General features: G+C 47.4%; 1 protein-coding gene across 3 annotated transcripts in view; it reads left to right on the top strand.

The window, feature by feature from the left end:
• Positions 1-19,794, top strand: part of FRY (FRY microtubule binding protein) — a 360,844-nt gene that overhangs the window by 314,774 nt on the left and 26,276 nt on the right. For all 3 annotated transcript variants that reach the window (XM_084763560.1, XM_084763561.1, XM_084763562.1), the window contains 5 exons: positions 2,494-2,664; positions 10,127-10,327; positions 10,695-10,856; positions 13,923-14,089; positions 16,033-16,222. In XM_084763560.1, coding sequence (XP_084619686.1) covers positions 2,494-2,664; positions 10,127-10,327; positions 10,695-10,856; positions 13,923-14,089; positions 16,033-16,222 — 891 coding nt within the window. The remainder of the gene's footprint in view (positions 1-2,493; positions 2,665-10,126; positions 10,328-10,694; positions 10,857-13,922; positions 14,090-16,032; positions 16,223-19,794) is intronic.

The following is a 19,794-nucleotide window of genomic DNA, read 5'->3' as shown; positions in this document are numbered from 1 at the left end:
CCTAGGAGCACAGATTCAAGTTGGCCTGACTAACGTTTTCTACCATGGAACTTTTCCTAGTTAGAACTCAGGACATTTGCCAAATGAACAGGACATACACAAACACACACACACACACACACACTGAGGGCTGGCATGTTGTAGCATGAACAGGACACACACACACATACACACGCGTACACACACACACATGCACACATACACACTGAGGACAGGCATGTTACAGCATGAACAGGACACACACACACACACACACACACACACTGAGGGCAGGCATGTTACAGCATGAACAGGACATACACACACACACTGAGGGCAGGCATGTTACAGCATGAACAGGACACACACACACATACTGAGGGCAGGCATGTTACAGCAAGCGTGGGCTCCCTGCGGCTAGATGTCATCTTGTAATGTTCTTAGCAGCTTGGGTTGGTGGAAGCCAGTGGCTGCTTAGAATCTGTTTCAAAGGTTTTGCTCACTGATCAGACGGACACAGGTAAGACTCACAGGCCAGCAAAGAATGGCTGTTACAGGACGAAAAATAGCTGAGTGGTGGTGGCTCATGCCTGTAATCCCAGCACTGGTCTACAAAGTGAGTTCTAGGGCAGCCAAGGCTATACAGAGAAACTCTGTCTCAGTGGGAAAAAAAATCAAAAAATTAGACAAATAAGCAAATGGACAAATAAATAGATAGGATTAAAAATAGGCCAGCATGATTTTACCTCTGGATTGGCAGCATTCCAACTCCCCACAATAATCAAGTTCTGATTGGTCATTCATTCTTGCAGAGTCACCAACACATATGTCGCCTTTTTTTCACTTAGAGAATTCAGTTCACAAAAGAAAGCTTTGATTTCATATCTGTATTCAATAGAGACTGGCTAGCAAGACATTTGCTTATTATTAGTTCTTCGAAGTTCTTTTGTTTGTTTGTTTGTTTCTTCTTTTTTTGTTTTTGTTTTTTGAGGCAGGGTTTCTCTGTGTAGCCTTGGCTGTCCTGGACTCACTTCGTAGACCAGGCTGGCCTCGAACTCACAGTGATCCACCTGCCTCTGCCTCCCAAGTGCTGGGATTAAAGGCGTGCGCCACCACCGCCCGGCCTTCAAAGTTCTTTTAAGCCAGGCGTTTACACCTTTAAACCTAGTAATCAGGAGGCTGAGTGAAGAGGACCCTCCTGAGGTGGAGGCCAGCCTGGGCTACGTGGTGAGTTCCAGGCCTGCGTGGACTACATTAAGAGTTCCAGGGCAAAAGACGGGCGTGGTGGCGCACACCTTTAATCCTACTACTCGGGAAGCAGAGGCAGGCGGATCTCTGTGAGTTCAAGACCAGCCTGGTCTACAAAGTGAATTCTAGAACAGCCAAGGCTGCACAGAGAAACCCTGTCTTGAAAAGCCAAAAAAACAAACAAAACAGACCATGTGGCAGTGGCGGCTCACCTATTAATCCCGGCACTCAGGAAGCAGAGGCAGGTAGATCTCTGAGTTTAAGAACACCCTCATCTCCACAGAGAATTCCAGGCCAACTGGGACACACGGCGAGACCCTGTCTCAAACAGTTAATTAACTAATTAAAAAATAATATGTCTAAATAAAAAGCACCTAAACATAGCCAGGCATCATGGTCCACACCTGTAATCTCAGTACTTGGGGAGGCAGAGGCAGGTGGATCTCTGTGAGTTCGAGGTCAGTCTGGTCAACAAAGCAAGTCCAGGACAGCCAGGGATAACAGAGAAGCCCTGTCTTGAAAAACTAAAACCCCCCAAAAACAAAATGAACCTAAACTTAAAAATATGACTTCTCAGCTGGGCGTGGTGGCACACACCTTTAATCCCAGTACTTGTGAGGCAGAGGCAGGCAGATTGCTGTGAGTTCGAGGCCAGCCTGATCTACAAAGTGAGTCCAGGACAGTCAAGGCTGCCCATTGAAATTTTGTTTCATAAAAAAAATGTGGCTGCTCTTTATTAATCCTTCCAGATTCTTGGTTTACCTCTCAAAGGGTTAAATCCTTTGTTCCCGGGGTTTATTTTATAATAAAACGTATCTTGATGTCCTCCTTAACACATTATTTATATACATTTGACATGTGACAGTACAAAAATTCTAACCTCAGTCAGCTCAAGAAAGAGTGGAAGTGGAAAATTTTAGCTGTTCCAGTTTGTCTGTGAACACTTGCTTAGCTGTTACACACACACACACACACACACACACACACACACACACACACACACACGGAGGCAGACAGTGTCCCACCACCCCACTAAGAGCCACTCAGCTCTAGAATGCTCTTGTACTGTAAGAGCTCCAGTGTTTGCAAGTTTAATCCAAAGGCACCTGTCCAACATAAATAATAAAAACATTCTAAAAATACCCACTTAAGGAATTAGGTGTGTGCCGGAGACGCCGTCCTCCTGGAGCCGCGGCCACCACTCGTTGTTGCACAAACAAGCCAAGGGATGTGAGTTCCTCAGAGGAGGTTTCTTTTGATTCCTAGGTGATTTTCTCCTCGTGTGGGGACCTGGACCTGCCGGAGCATCAGACAGGCCTGGTGTCGTCCGAGGACGGCACCCGGGAGCAGGACAACATGGACGACACCAACAGCGAGCAGCAGTTCAGGGTGTTCAGGGACTTCGATTTCCTGGATGTGGAGCTGGAGGACGGAGAGGTACGGTGTCTTCTCTGTCACGGCCATCCGCTCGGCCTGTCCTGGGCTAACAAGACACTGTCCCTTTCTCTCCTGGCCCTTCTCCGGAGCAAGGTCTCTGCTTGGGAAGCCGTAAACTTCTGCAAAGCCCAGCTGCTTCGCTATTGCAGAAGTTACTGCACCCTTCCTGTCTGAGCCCCGCAGCCAAAGCTGCCAACTTATTTTTAAATGGGAAAGATCTGAATCGTAATAACTACACAAAGACTGTGTGTGTGTAGTCTGCGGGAGTTTGTTGTTGTTTTTTTAATCACAGGAACGCATCATTTCTAAGCCTGTTCAATGGGACCTGGCGAAAGATGCTAACCATTTCATGTCAACTGTAAAGTGGCTATGATCAGTTACTTCAGAGCCTGCCTTGCCACCCGAGAGATCAGAGCCTGAGGGCTCAATCATTCTCGTGCTGTGTTTGATGACATCATTAGAGCTTGCAATACAATAGAAAGCATGAGACAGAGACCTGCTGGGCAGCTGCCCTGCGCTGGGTTGGTTGGTGGTCGGCTGCATTCAAGTCCCGGCAGGCATGGGCAGATCTGTTTGTCTGGGATGGCTGTCAGGGTAATAAGATGCTTTTCTGTGGGGCTGGGAGGAGGAAGAATCGAATCATTCCCACAGCCCAGGGCCTGCTCCCAGGGAGAGGCAGCGGTTTGCCTCTAGGGAATGAAAACTCACCTCATTGGTGAGACTGTGTCTCCTATGGCTGCATTGGCCAATTCCTATTCAATGAAATGCACTCCCTGTTCCAAGAGGCTTTGTGCTGTTCTTACAGTCAGAGGCCCAAAGAGGATGTTTACTATAGCCCTGCAGTAGGTTGGCGCCTCCTAACTTAACTGTAAACTAAAGGGCGCGTGAGAGTCCGCACGGCTTCCTGAAAGAGTGTGACTACTGGTCAACCTACTCAGGTCTAGTTGAGGCCAGTCCTCCCAGGGCCTTGTCTTCCCTGCATTCCTGTCCCAGCAGGAGAGACGCAAGTACATAGAATTCTTTCCCTAGCTAACACACTGACACCCTAAAAAAGTGCCAAAAGCACTGGCTGAGACTGGCCCTGTTAGTCAGTGGTAGAGACTTTACCTGCTGTGCTAAAGACCCTGGGTTATATCTCCAACACACACACACACACACACACACACACACACACACACACAACACACACACACACGTAGTAAAAGAGTACTGCTGCCTGCTGTAGCACACACCTTAAGTCCCAGCACTGGGGACACTGATCTCTTGGGATTGAGGCCAGCCTGGTGTTCCAGGACATCCCCGGCTGCATAGTGAGGCCCTATCTCAAGAAAAAAAAAATACTACTGTCTGGGGCAAGCTTCGAATGAATGTCTGCTTAATTTTCATCCTAAACTGTTCTCAGACCACTTGAGAGGGTTGCAGGGGATTCTGTTAACCATAATTAGTGACCAAGAAGGCATCCACTAGACGCAACGGAGCTTGTTTCAAAGTGATCATGCAGAACCCTGCACTCCTGCATTCTTTGGAAATGCTGGGAGCCAGAGCTGCGTGCTCAGCTACGGGCAAGGGCTCCTAGAGCCTGCAGCTGACCTAGAGCTGTTCTGAGGCCCGGGGGTTCAAGGCCAGCACCCTCTGCATTTTAAAAGTTAAACTAGGGAGGGAAGAAAACCTCCTATCAAGGGAGGCATCCTTTTCCTGTCCCAGTCTCAGGACAGCAGCACACAGAGTGGCCTGGCGGGGGAATCAGACAGAACTTCAGAACTGCTAGCTCAGTGGCAGGATGCTTACCTAACAGGTCTAAGGGGTTGACTCCTTGGGGTTCATCCCAGCCCTTGGGGGTGGGGGGGGCCCTACTGTTTTCCAAGGACAAGAAATAATATACACCAGACCTTCTCTGTCATTGCCTCAGTACTGTCCTGGCCAAAGGCAACTGACAACTGACAGTCACCTCAGGTACTCGTCACCTCAAATTAAGATGTTAGAGACCTAGAGAGGTAGCTTGGCAGCTCACAGCACCATCTGCCCTTCTAGAGGACTCGGGTTCAGTTCTCAGCACCCACCTCATGGCTCACACCGGCCAGTAACCCCAGTTCCAGGGATCCCACGCCCTCTGCTGGCCTCTGCGGGCACTGCCGGGCATAGTGCATGCATATCTATGCAGGCAAAACACTCCATACGCGTAAAATGAAATAAATATTTTCAAAGATTAATATATTGTATAAGGAGCTCAAGAAAATATGGAAAATTTATCCAAATAGAGTGTACATCTGTAGTTCCAGATTCTTGAAGGTCTCCTGAGTTCAAAGTTAGCCTCGTCAACTCAGACAACCCCTGCCTCAGAACCCTTTGAGGATGTTTTCCAGTTTCTGAACTAAAATAAAAGACACTGAGATGTTGACAGCATAGCAACATGGAAGCCTTTGAGTGTCATCTTGAATGTCTGTCCCTTGGTCCAATGGGAGTAATAAAAACTGCCTATGGACCTAGCATGAGGGGCCGGGTGACCTGTACAGACCAAGTAGCCCGGTGTCAGGCGCCCACCATCAGCCGGACCATCCCACCAGTGGCCAATGACCAGTGGTAAAGACGATGTAAGCATCGTCTGGCCTCTTCACCAAAACATGGTTAACAAAACAAAAACAAAGAAGCAAACAAAAACTGAGCTTCGTTGTGTCTGTCCCTTGACATTAAGTAGCTCCTGGAACTTGAATAAAACCCTCATCGGGGTTTCTGCCCTTGGAGTGTGCGGGATCTTTGAAAGGCACCATGTCCCTGTGCTATTTATTTCACATCCGAGGTAAACAGATCGTGACCGCAAACACTTTTAGCTCCGTAGGTGGGATCAGCTGATGCCCCTTTCTGACCCCTCTCTTCCTCTCTCATTGACACTTAACCATTTTCATATTCAGACATTGGAAATAAACAGGTATGAAAGGGAACTACACCTTCGCAAGCAGGAAGCTGCTTCCGCAAGCTAGCTCACCACGTTGCTTCAGCCTGGGCGTCTCCCCAGGGGCGGGGTGTGGGGTGGGGTGGGGGTCAGGGGGTGGGGGAAGCTGTGTGGGAACGCTGACGTTTGGCTAGTGACTTTCTCCTTGGAGTTCAGGTGTATTTCCCTTCGCTTTGTAAAAGTTGTGTCTGCTGAAGAGTATATTGTTAACACTGTTAGTTGCTGTTGTGTGAAAACTAAAATGCACTGGAGTTCTTTGTACAATCATTTTAAATAGTCCTTTTGTTTGTTTTTCTGTCCATTCAAACTGCTCCCCAGGAACTTCAGGTAAGAGACTGTTGTTCTTAATCCAGGTGCCCTGGCAGGTGCATTGTGCCGTTGCACTTCTATAACAGCGGGAGTGCTTCCCTCCAGTGTGTGTGTGTGTGTGTGTGTGTGTGTGTGTGTGTGTGTGTGTTGGTTTGGGGGGTTTGCTTTTGGTTTTCGCCTCCCCACCCCACCCCGCCCGCCTCCGCCGCTGCTTTCATACCCAAATATATTCTAAACTACAGAATACTTTGTTAGCCTTTGTTCGGGAAGAGAGCTCAAGAGATGGTTGCACCTCTGGGGAGGAGACAAGCCTTTGAACATGCTGAGTGTGTAGACACCCTACTGTTTCTGATGAGGCAGGCCCACGAGGGGGAGCTTTGTTACTCTGTAGAAGGTGAGGTCAGGTGAAAATGTACACTGTCTGCTTAGCGTGAGTGAGGCCCAGGGTCAATCCGCAGCACTACTGGAAAAACAACAAACAAACAAACAACACCCACTTCCTTTCCTGAGAATCCAAAGCTAGCTAACTGTCTGGCAACTAGATACGTTTTCATCCAAACCAGGTGTCCTGTAAGAAAGAGCAGTGCTGATAATGGTGATGGCCTGGCACCTGGCCTAAAGCAACATCATGGCAGGCAAGCTGACCCTTGACACTGTCACCTTAGAACCCACTCTAAATCGCTTCATTTAGAGATATGTATTTCATAACAATTTTTTTGGAGGGACTAGGGGTAGAGCTCAATAGTAGAGTGTTTTCTTAGCATGCACAAAGACCTAGTTCAGCCGGGCATGGTGGCGCACGCCTTTAACCCCAGCATTGGGAGGCAGAGGCAGGCGGATTGCTGTGAGTTCAAGACCAGCCTGGTCTACAAAGTGAGTTCAGGACAGCCAAGGCTACACAGAGTACACAGAGAAACTCTTGTCTTGAAAAACCAAAAAAAAAAAAAAAGAAAGAAAGAAAAGGAAAGGAAAGGAAAAAAAAGACCTAGTTCAGTTCCCAGCACAATAACAATAATAAAATATAATAAATTTAAACATGGTTTCATTTTAAATAATTTCAAGAATATTACTTTTGGCATTTCTAGGATATTTGTTAATACTCTATTATTTCAGTATAAATTCTGGGTGTTACATTTAAATTTGATTATTATATGTGCAAATGGTCCATCTGAAATACTTACCCACCCTCTATATTTTCACACGCATAATCTGGCATCGTAAATTAACAAGGTTTTTGGCTTTTTACCTTGTATGTAACATAAGGTTCAAATTGGGCATTTGGCGGAGAGACAGGATGGGTGGCTCCCACCGAGTGTATGGTGCCATGCTGAGAAAGCTGGGCTGAGGGCCGGAAAGACAGCTCAGTGGCTAAGAGCACCAGCTCTCTTACAGGGCATCCAAGTTCATTTCCTAGCACCCACACGGCAGCTCACAGCGATGTGTAACTCCAGTTCTAGGGGCCCTTACTCCCTCTCCTGGCCTCCAGTGGCACAGCACACATGTCACTCACAAGCACACCTGCAGACAAAGCATGTATGCACATAAAATAAAAACAGTAATAAAACACAATAATCCCAGTACTCAGGGAGGCGGATCTCTGTGAGTTCGAGGCCAGCCTGGTCTACAAAGAGAGTCCGGGACAGCCAGGGTTACACAGAGAAACCCTGTCTCAGAAAAAAGAAAAAGGAAGGAAGGAAGGAGAAAGAAATCTGGGCTGACTTTAACCCACTATAGATTTTTGTTCTGTGCACTACAAATAGAACCTAAGAACTGTTAACAATGCAAAGCATTCGTTCGACCCTTAGCTACACCCTTAGCCCTTCCTGTGACGTTACCTGGGGCTAGACCATCACCCTCTTCATCTCATGCCCTCAGCTACCACCAGGGAAATAATTTCAACACATTCTCCTGGGATGGAGCTGTTACCTCCTCTGTGGAGACGGACGTTTTCTGTGCCTCTCCGTTCTCTCGCTCAGTGGGTTCGGGTGTGCCTGGGTCAGGGTTTCCTGAACATCTGTGCCCAGTGTAGCCTGTTACCTTAGACACCCTGTGATGCTACAGGCTCAGGCCGATGGAGGAGACCTCCAGTGGCTTCCCAACCCCATGTGTTCATTTGGAGTAAGACAACTTAGCATTGTCCGTGTGTTCATTTGGTGTAAGACAACTTAGCATTGTGAGTTTGTATTTATTTATATATTTCTCCCAGGATCTTCACCTTCTCATTTCTTTATTTTGTCCCTGTCCTCACAAATTACATGTCTCTTTCCTTTCGAAACCTTTGGCTCTTAGACATTGTGTTTCATATTACCACTGCTTTAAGCCTTCAAACTGTTCCTACCAGGAAGGAAAACACTAAATTATTTGTTGGTAATTTTTCACAGCTGCCTCGGGGAAACAGGTGCAGGTTGAGTCCCGTTACCCAGAATGCTTGGGACTAGAACTACTTTACACTTATTTATTTTGAAATATTTGCATACACACAATACACCGAAGTTTCTTGAGGATGAGACCCGAGTCTAATTGCTAAATTCACTTTTCTCTCTTCTGCCTTTAGCCTAAAGGTAATTTTATAGGGCATTTTTAGGGGTCCTGGGTTTTGACGGTGACCTGTGCCGTGGAATTTTCCACTTGGGGAACCCCATAATGGTGCTCAAAAAAATTGGGATTTTTGGAAACACTTCACATTACGGAAGCCCAACCCATTTACTAGAAAGACATGAATTCAGACTCGGGTTCAGTTCCCAGCACACAGCAGCTCACCGGCATCTGCAGATCACTTCAGGGGACCGCTGCACACGGAATGCACGTGGTGCACACACATATACTCAGGCAAACACTCACACACATAAAATCAAAGTAAATAAATCCTTTCAAATACCATAACAGGGTCAGATGACAGTAACGATTTCTCTATCTGGAGTGACGTGTTGCTCTCTCCCCCAACAAATGACCAAAGCAGGGCTTGGACAAGCTATGGCAACATGTGATGACACTGAGGTGAGGTCTGTGACTTGAGCCAGAGGAGGAAAAATAAGCCTCCTGCTCACCGTATTTAATGCTCAGTAAGCCGCTCGCTGACCTCTCATCAGAAGTTTCAAATGACCCCTTAATGAGACAGAATGCTTATTCAGGTGACCTTTTTGTTTAGATTAAAATGTATCATCAGAGTGGATATCTCCCTTTGGCCTTATTTTAAGAGACAGAAACACAAACCCCATATTTATTTCTGTAGGAAAAAAAAAAAAAAAGCTGTTAGCTGGTGCTCTGTAGAGAAGCCCTGCCATATACGGCCCCAGGCTGTAGTGCTTTCTTGTCCAGCTAGGACATCTGTGACGCTAAGACAATAAATCTAACCACTTCCCAGCTTGGGACAGTCTAAAGATGAGCCTTAAGCAAAAGCCAAGATGTGGCTTCCGAGTAGTGCATGGTCTGCCAAACTTTGTCCGGCTCGCACAGCCTTTAACTCTGCATTTGATCTGTGAAATGTGCTGTGGCCGAACAGTTGGGGTGTTTACCTAATGCTCTTCTGCTTGATAACGGAGGGATTCTGGAATGTGCTTCAGGCATATTTATTTCTCCTTCGGAAAACTCTTAACTCAACAGGGGCTAGTCAGGGAGGGGAGGGTACACAAATTTGAAAAGTTATTTAATAGTCTCCACTTTTTTGGACAGAAAAATTTCTAGGGTTTACCAAAATTGACTTAATATGTATGTGTGTATGTATGTATGTATGTGTGTGTGTATATATATACACACTTCGTGCTGGGTATTGGTGGTGCATGGCTTTAATCCCAGCACTTGGGAGAGAGGGAGGGAGGAGGAAGAGGGACAGAGAGAGAGAGAGAGAGAGAGAGAGAGAGATCTGTGAGTTGGAGGGCAGCCTTGTCTACAAAGTGAGTTCTAGGCTACACAATGACACCTTGTTTCCAAAAACAAAAACAAAAAAACAAAAAAAGAAAGAAAGAAAGAAAGAAAGAAAGAAAGAAAGAAAGAAAGAAAGAAAAAGCCCACTGAAGGGAGCCTTCAGTTCCTCTTGTGAGATAATGCATATTCACAGAGAAACCTCTGGCCTTTTGTCGCCTCGAGTTGGTGCTGAGTGCGTCCCTTAGAGGCGGGGGTGGAGGGGTGTTGTTGACTGACTGTGTGCAGGTGTGTGTGCCGGGAGGACTGGCGCGTGACAAGCCCGCTGTGGTGTGATTTCAGGGGGAGAGCATGGACAACTTCAACTGGGGAGTGCGCAGGCGCTCCCTGGACAGCCTGGACAAGTGCGACATGCAGATCCTGGAGGAGCGCCAACTGTCAAGGAGCACTCCCAGCCTAAATAAAATGAGCCACGAGGATTCCGATGAGTCATCCGAGGAGGAGGACCTCACAGCCAGCCAGATCCTGGAGCATTCAGACCTCGTGAGTAGGGGCGCTCCCGCTGGGTATGAGTAGCCTCGGGGTCGGTTTGGTTTTTTGGTTTTTTTTTTAGATCAATTTGGGAGTTTTGTGTCCAGCTAAATAAACTTTCCGTGGCTGCTGAACTGAACTCAGAGCGTCCAGTCCAGGTGGTGTCTAAGTAACCTCGTCTCAGTAGGTGGCACCTGGTGCTGGGGGGCACAGGGGGCGGCAGCTTCATCCTGTGTTGCCCACTGCTGTGTTGATGGTCCAATAGCAACGACATATGTAGAACTTAGAAAAAGTATTCCCCTCAACGAACAACTGGGGAGTCGGCGTTCTTTGGACAGGAACTTGGCATCACGTTTTCTCTCCTTTGCTTTCTAAACAGATCATGAATCTCTCCCCCTCCGAGGAGGCCAACCCTATGGAACTGCTCGGCACTGCCTGTGACCCCACGCCCACCGAGCCCCCTTCCTTCAGCTCTAGAATGGCCAGCTTCGGGGCTTCCTTGCCTGATGTAAATAACCTGCAGATTTCAGAGGGGTCAAAGGTGAAGAGATTTGTGGAATTTTATTGTAGTTTCCTCAAGGGGGTGGGGAAAAGGGAAAAAAAAATCCCAGTTATGAATTCTTTCTTGGAGGAGGGACTTTCTTCCTCGGGGCTTCGGTGGAGTGGTAGAGGCCGTGCTGTGCTTCGAAGCTGTCTTATGCTCACAAACTTGAGCAGGCCTCCCTTTGGTTCAGAGATTTGGCCTGAGGCCTTTGTAAAAAATGAAATACTTGGCTGCTGACCGATGATGGCAAAACGAAGTGGTGGAGAGAGATGGTTGTGGCTGGGAGAGCGGGCTGGCTTTTATGAAACAATACGCTAAGTAAAGGGTAGGAGTTTGTGTGCACTGGGGGGAATTGTTTCCTGTGTGGGAGCCGGAGGCGATTCAACACTGGCCTTTAGTGAACAATAGAAATTAAGCCAGATTTGCATAAAATTCTCCTAGCTAGACTCCCTGTCTAATAAATATAATTTCCTTATTTTAAAAGATTCGCTTTAAAAATAAAAATCTGTGAGTGTTTCATTTAAGGTTTATTTTGTCAAAACTCACAGAAAATATCCTGCCCATAAAACCAGCCACACATATGCCCTTTAGTGTAGAATTTTAATTCTTTATATTAGAAATGCCAAAAGTCTGTCACTGTTAGAATAGAAGTAGTTATTCCTGATCCTGATTTTGGCTATCGTTTTTGCAACTTTGAAAAAGAAAATGGGAAAATGTGTAAATGTGTCTCTGTGTGTGTGTGTGTGTGTGTGAGAGAGAGAGAGAGAGAGAGAGAGAGAGAGAGAGAGAGAGAGAGAGAGAGGCTCCTAAAAGAAAACAACACTTTCTTCCATTTTATGGTATACTGAAAACAGATCTGAAATCAAGAAACCCCTGAATGCCTTAAACCAACAGCAACCACTAAGGTGCAATTATCTAAAAATATTACAGCTGAAATAAAAATTATTTCTAAAGCCAGGTGTAATGGTGCACGCCTTTAATCCCAGCACTTGGGAGGCAGAGGCAGGTAGATCTCTCTGAGTTCAAAGCTAACACAGAGACCCTGTCTCAAAAAAAAAATTTTTTTTCCTAAGATTGCACCAACTCAAAAGGAAGAATAATGAATATAATTGGGATTCTAGAAGTTAGAAATGTCCTTTTCAAGCTAAAAAATTAAAATTAAAAAAAAAAATAAAGCCCCCTAAACATAACCTTGTTCTAGATTCAAAAATACTAGAATCCCAAGATTAACACATTTTAAGTTAAATTACTTGGGAAAACATCACAAAATCTATGTAACATGCTGAGCACATGTAGTTTCTCAGCATGAGTACACTGTCTCCATTTTTCTCCTAAACGCTAATAGGTAAGATGGTGGGTGAGTGGATGGATGGGTAGACAGACAGATTTTGCTTAAGAGAAATAATCTAATTCTATCAAGAAAACATTAGATCTCATTTCTAAAGACATCTCTGTTTTCTCATTGCCCAAATTCTGTGGTTTGTGATAGACTTACGATGTTAGAGAAATCATAGATTCACCCATTAGAACTCGGCACCTCCAAAGACAGGAGTTATCCTGTCTTCTCTAACATTCCTGCTCGTTTCTGCTCATTACTCCTAAGCTCAAGAGTACTGTAACCCAGTAGCCAGATGTTAGCCCGTGATGAAGGTCTAATTCCCAGTAGCCAGATGTTAGCCCATGATGAAGGTCTAATTCCAAGTAGCCAGATGTTAGCCCATGATTAAGGTCTAATTCCCAGTAGCCAGATGTTAGCCCATGATGAAGGTCTAATTCACAGACATTCTGTTTCACCTTGGTTTTGCTTCTGTCTTAAGATGACTCAGAGAAGCACGTACATGTTTCCTTCCTCTGCTTTTGTGAGGTGTGGCCCAGTCGCCTTCCTTCCTCTAGCAGAACAGACTGTTCTCCTGTTGACTTCTCCTCCTGGCCTCAGCTCAAGCCCAGCCTCTTTTTCCATTTGACTTTCTCTGTCTCTCTGTGCCTCCAAGATCTGCCTGCCCTAGAGCGGTTACTCTAGCAGTCACTGTTGATTGCACACACTGTGACACAGTGGAAGCCACACTCACCTCAGCCACTGCCCTGAGGGTAGCAAGGAGAAAGCTACATGCAGTGAACGAGATGGAGAAAGCCTGTCACCCCAGCACAAGCGCACTGCAGGCTCTCCCCCACATGCCCTGCCATGCACCGATGTGTCTACATTCTAGCCTTTATTGGAAAAGGGAATTTCTGTTGGAGACAAGGTCTGGAAGAGTGCTGTTCTTCTATTGGAGAACAATGCCTGTCTCCAAGGCTGGGGCTGGAAAATGAAAGTTTATCTGAGTCTGGCTTTCTAGATATTTTTCCCCCAAGACCCGGAGGTTTTCTGTGCAGCCCAGGCTGTCCTTAAACTCAGAGATCCCCCTGCCTCTACCTCCCAAGTGCTGGGATTAAAGGTGTGCACCATCACCGCCTGGCTTTCTTTCTAGTTTTTAAAACTACAGTGGTCTTGTGAGGTGGGTCTGCAGGGACTGGTCCAGGCATTAGCGCACGTACACATCATCGATTCTGGGGGTGCCAAGTTCTTAGGGATGCAGAGGCAATCTCTTCTCTTCCAGCTCTAACCCTGATACCCAACCTGACATTGAGCAAATACTTTGTACTTGAAGCAGAGGTTGCTAATCTGTAAACATAGAAGCTGGACAGGGAAGAGGAGGTGTGTCTCTGACCATATGAAAGTTAGCATTTCTACACTACAAGCACAGATCAAACATGATAAGCTGCCGAGCCCCTTAGGGGTAATTATGGGAGGGGCAAGATGGAAGAGACGAAAAGGAAGACAATATAGGAAGGGTACCTCCAAGGATTTCTAAATCCACTCTTTTATTTATTTATTTGGTTTTTGTTTTTGTTTTTGTGTTTTGAGACAGGGTTTCTCTATGTAGCCTTATCTGTCCTGGACTCACTTTGTAGACCAGGCTGGCCTTGAACTCACAGCGACCCACCTGCCTCTGCCTCCCGGGTGCTGGGGATTAAAGGCGCTTGCCTTATTATACATTGAGGTTTAAATTTTTGTCACTGCAGGCCGAAGCAGTCCCCGAAGAGGAGGACACCACTGTGCACGAAGATGATCTTTCGAGTTCCATCAATGAGCTCCCAGCAGCTTTTGAATGCAGCGACAGCCTCAGCCTGGATATGACTGAGGCAGAGGAGAAAGGCAACCGGGGCCTGGACCAGTACACTCTTGCAAGGCAAGCAGCCCTCAGTGAAATGGGTGCCAGGGATGCGCGGCACCTTGTGTGGGTGCCTGCGCCACTCACTAGCTACGCGTGCTCACACTGCGGCCAGGCCTCACTGAGATGCAGTCATCAACCCGATGGGGGCTTTCAAAGGACTAAGGATTTATAGACCCAGAGAGCAACATGAAAAGCCAAAAAAAAAAAAAAAAAAAAAAAAAAAAGGCCCAGGGGCCATGAGGCTTGGAAGATGGGCAAGATGTGGGCAAAGCTTGCCATTTAGAGTTGAAAGACATGCAAAGGAGGCTGTCTACAAGCTAAGTTACTGCTCTCTAACTGGGTGGGTGCCTTCCAACCTGGTGGCTGATGCCTCTGAAAGTATCCACTTAAACACAAAGGGAAGGCAAGATAGATGAAAACACCTTGCACCAATTCAGCATCTGCGAAAAGTCACAAGCTATAATGCTGTTTGGATAAACTTCAGGATAAAGTTGAAATGCCATGCTTACATCTGTGAATGCTGAAAATAGGAGCTAAGTACAAGCCAACGGCTAGACAAAGGACGAGTAACCATCAAAGGACAAGGCCGAGGGGATACCAGGAAAAGAAGGGGACTTCTCTCGCCTTCTTCCCAGTCTCTCTTCCTCACTTTCCTTTTCTCTTTCATTCCTTTCTGACCTCCCCCTACCTTAGTTTTCTGAGGGCTCACACCCATGTATTCATCGTCCGTGTGCATCAGGGACAAGTTTGACGAAGCCAAAGTTGGGTTAGGGTGTCTCTGAATGCAAAGTGTGGAAGGATAGTAATGGTGTGCAGACATACTTTTGGGGGGGCTGCTTTATTGGGTTCTTATGCCCACCACCCTTCCAACCCTGACCCCACCCTAATCCCTTCCGGCCTCCAAACACTAGGTAGGAGAGAAACACTAGTTAGAAGGGAAAAGGGGTGTAGACCTCTTTAGATACTTCCTGGTTATTAGGGGCCTCAGGTTCCTAGGGGCAGGTCCAATCTTGGTTGTCAGAATGTCCAGCAACCCAGCAGTAGCAAGTTCAACAGCAGCCGGGGAAGCATCAGCCACCTCTGCAGAGCACCTGTCGGGCCCCTCCCCGGGGCTCTGGCATGTATAAGACTCCCCAGAATTCCAAGTGTCAACTGTATGCGAAATCACACCCCTCCTGAAGCATGGGACAAATACCGCCGAAAGAATTAGAAATTCAGGACTCAGCCAGCCATGGTAGGAGCACTCAGGAGCCAGAGGCAGGTGGATTGCTGTGAGTTTAAGGCTAGCCTGGTCTACATAGTGAGTTCCAGGGCAGCCAGGACTATACAGTGAGATCCAGTCTCAAACCACCACCACCCCAATCAAAAAAAAAAAAAAAAAAAGGAGGGATGTGCTCAAGATAGAGCTATTTCCTAGGAACCAAAAGATCTCAGAGACCTGTAGTGAAAACCAAATCCTCAGATGGCCCTTGAAGGGAAAGGACCCAATGGGCCACCTCGCCAGACTCACACGCAAGGGTAGAATTTGCACAGCTGGGTACTAGAAGCTGCCACTTCCCCCTGCCCCCCCCCCAAGACAAGGTTTCTCTGTGTAGCCTTGGCTGTCCTGGACTCGCTTTGTAGACCAGGCTGTCCTCAAACTCAGAGATCCACCTGCCTTGGCCTCTGCTGGGGATTGAAAGCATGCAACACCACACCCAGCAAGCTGTCACTTTTTTAAAACTTCGATTTTTAAATTTATTTTTATCTAATGCACATTGGTGTTTTGCCTGCACGTGCGTCTATGTGAGGGTGTCAGATCTCCTGGTACTGGGGTTATAGACAGTTGTGAGCGGCCATGTGGGTGCCAGGGATTGAACCCAGGTCCTCTGGAAGAGCAGCCAATGTTCTTCACCACGGAGCCATCCCTCCAGCCCAAGGCTGTCACTTTCTGATGTTGTGGCTTCCATGTTTTCCAGCTTTGGAGAAGGCGACAGGGGTGTGTCTCCCCCTCCCTCGCCCTTCTTCTCGGCCATCCTTGCTGCCTTTCAACCCGCCGCCTGTGACGACGCTGAGGAGGCCTGGCGCAGCCACATTAACCAGCTCATGTGTGACTCGGACGGCTCCTGTGCTGTGTACACATTTCACGTGTTCTCCTCTCTGTTTAAGGTATGGGCTCACGAAGCATCCTGAAGACTGGCTTCTGAGGGGGTTGTTGCCCCTCTAGGATCTTGGAGCTATTCTGTTTTCTAGAGACCAGTTGCTCTACCTACTGTTTCTATCTATGTCGTACTGCCTCACCTTTATGAAGATGCTGAACGCTAGTGATTTCAGATCAGCAGCTGTAAAAGGACCTCTTGTCTCTGCCACTCTGTATTCTGTTGACATTCTCAGTGCTCAGTGATAAGAAACCATGGCAGCCGGGCATGGTAGCACACCCGTTTAATCCCAGCACTCAGTAGGCAGAGGTAGGTGGATCTCTGAGTTCAAGGCCAGCCTGGTCTACAAAGCGAGTCCAGGACAGCCAGGGCAACACAGAGAAACCCTGTCTCGGAAAACCAAACAAAAATAAACACTGACCAGAAGCAACCTAGAGAAGAATTGGTTAGTTTGACTTACAGCTTACAGCCAGTCCTTGAGGGAAGACAAGGCAGGCACGGAGGCAGAGATGGTGGGGGAGCACTGCTCGATGGCTTGCTCCCTGTGACTTGTATATATATATATACACACACACACACACAATCTGCTGAATTTGTTTAGTGCTGCTCAGAAATCTATGTGTTTAGGGCTGAACATTTGGGATTGGATAACCTAGGGGAGGTGGAGGCTCACCCCTGGAAAAGATTGCTTTTTCCTCTCCTAGCAGCCCTTGGCTGCCTGTAGCTCTTCATCTGAGGGTGGAGCCTTGTGAGATTTTTTTTTTCCTGATATAATTGCCATGTCAGTTGGTGTCACCTTTGTGTGTGTCTTGCTTAGGTGATCATACTGTTGCGATCTCATGAGCACAGATTCCCCAGCATACGGAGAAGACACTGTCTCATAGCAGGTGTCCTGGGGTTCTGGTTATTACCCTGCCCCGCCCCCTTTCCCATGATGCTCCCTGGGCCTCAGGTGTAGAGGCTGTGTTGTAGCAAAGCAACCAAGAGTGGGCGCCCACAGTCAGTTGTTTGCAGCATTTTGACCAATTGTGAATTTCTGCGATGGTCTCCATCTTCTGGGGAGAGAAGGCTCTTTGACGAGGGCTGAGAACTACACTTATCTGTGGTGTAACATTTTCTGCTTCCACCCACTTTCCTTTACAGCTGACTAGCACAGGCACACACCATGGCCGTACGTGAATGGTGTGTCTGTGCCCCATTTTCAGTGTGCATTTAAGTTGTCTCCGTTCTCAGCTGTTATGACTGGATCAGCAATGAGCAGGACTGAGCAGGTTCCTGTGGGCATGCGCCACAGGGTGGTAGAGCCGGGTCATCATGGCTGAGCAGGCCTCTGTGCGGGAGGATGCAGGTTCCTGTGGGCACGCACCACAGGGTGGTAGGGCTGGGTCATCATGGCTGAGCAGGCCTCTGTGCAGGACTGAGCAGGTTCCTGTGAGCATGCGCCACAGGGTGGTAGAGCCAGGTCATCATGGCTGAGCAGGCCTCTGTGCAGGACTGAGCAGGTTCCTGTGGGCATGCGCCACAGGGTGGTAGAGCCAGGTCATCATGGCTGAGCAGGCCTCTGTGCAGGCGATGCTGGTTCCTGTGAGCATGTGCCACAGGGTGGTAGAGCCGGGTCATCATGGCTGAGCAGGCCTCTGTGCAGGCGATGCTGGTTCCTGTAAGCATGCGCCACAGGGTGGTGGAGCTGAGTCGTGTGGTAGGTCTACTTTTAGCTTTTTGGAACTTCTCCCCATTGATTCTGAGTGGCTGCAGCAGTTAGCAGTTCCACAAGCAATACATGCGTCTTCCCCTTTCCTCACCAGCATTTGTTGTTTTCTTGAGTTTTGCCATCCTAGCTGGCTTAAGATGAAATACCGAAGCCATTTTATGTATATTTCCTTAATTATGAAGGCTGTTAGACACCTAAGATATTTCTTAGGCATTTTTGTTTCTTTTAAGAACTCCCTGGAAGTCGGGCGGTGGTGGTGCACGCCTTTAATCCCAGCACTTGGGAGGCAGAGGCAGGTGGAATCCTGTGAGTTTGAGGCTAGCCTGGTCTACAAAGTGAGTCCAGGACAGCCAAGGCTACACAGAGAAACCTTGTCTTGAAAAACAAAACAAACAAACAAAAAAAGAACTCCCTGGAGCTGGAGAGATGGCTCAGAGATTAAGAGCACTGCCTGCTCTTCCAAAGGTCCTGAGTTCCAGTCCCAGGAACCACATGGTGGCTCACAACCATCTATATTAGTGCTGGTGCCCTCTTCTGGCATGCAGGCGTACATGCAGGCAGAATATTGTCTACATAATGGATAAATAAATCTTTTCTAAAAAATATTTTTATTTAATTTTAATATATGTGTGTTGGTGTGAGAATGTCAGATCTTGGAGTTATAGACAGGAGTGAGCTGCCATGTGGTTGCTGGGAATTGAACCGGGGTCCTTTGGAAGAGCAGGCAGTGCTCTTAACCGCTGAGCCATCTCTCCAGCCCAGATAAATAAATCTTTTAAACTCCCTATTCAGTTTCATAGTTCTTGTTAATTGTGTCATTTCTTTCTTTCTTTCTTTCTTTCTTTCTTTCTTTCTTTCTTTCTTTCTTTCTTTTTTGTTGTTTTTGTTTTGTTTGAGACAGGGTTTCTCTGTGTATCCCTGGCTGTCCTGGCCTCCCTTTGTAAACCAGGCTGGCCTTGAACTCACAGAGCTCCGCTGCCTCTGCCTCCCTGAGCGCTGGGATTAAGTGCGTGCGCCACTGTGGCTGGATCATTTCTTTCTTGACTCGTCGGTTTGTTTGGTGTTAGTCCTCGGTACACTCTTGAATAGTAATTCCGGGTCAGATGGAAAGCTGGCAAGGATGCTCTCCGCTCTGTGGGCTGCCTCTTCCCTCGGTTGTTTCCTTGGCTGTGAGGAAGCTTCTTGGGTTTTTTTGTGAGGTCGCAGTTGTCGGTTGCTGGCTTCGGTTCCTGGGCAGATCCTGTCCTGTGCAGAAAGGCCTTTCCTAGCTGTGCCTTGGGCGCTGCCTGTGTCTCCTACCACTCGCAGCAGGTTGGGCTTCACGTCAGTGTCGTGGGGCCGTTTGGGGTTGTGTATGTGGGGGTAGATGTGGATCTCATTTGTAAAACTCTGATTAAGAGAGTCTCTATCAGAAAGCAACAAATGAGAGACAGAGACCGGGGCGATGCAAAAGTGCACTGGGGTCCACCTGCACACAGGTGACCCTCAACAGCAAGGCCATAGTGTTCTTATACCCTAGCAAAGGCCGACTTCAGCAACAGCGCTATAATTGCTCTACAAACTGATTGGCTAAGAATAAGGGTGTATTTGGAATGTGGGATCTTCCGCCTTCGCAGGTGTTGGGGGGGGGGCCTGTAAGGCAGTTTTTCCTGGCCGGGTGGGGTAGCTGTAAGGCCCGTTGACAGTGGAATTTAATTGTATCTAATTGCTCCCGTGGAGTTTCTGGAGGCTGCTGACAGGTCTAGTTTACACCAGTACGTGGTCATTCCCGGAACACAGGACGAAGTGAAGTCACCTGGAGGACAGGTTCTCATACAGAACATGGTATTAAATGCAGAATATAAATTACATAAAGGACATGGCATTAATTT

The sequence above is a fragment of the Acomys minous genome (assembly GCF_964271855.1).
Source record: "Acomys minous genome assembly, chromosome: 16".
Lineage (NCBI taxonomy): Eukaryota > Metazoa > Chordata > Mammalia > Rodentia > Muridae > Acomys > Acomys minous.
The sequence above is the reverse complement of the archived record's forward strand: the minus strand, read 5'-3'. Positions and strand labels throughout refer to the sequence as shown.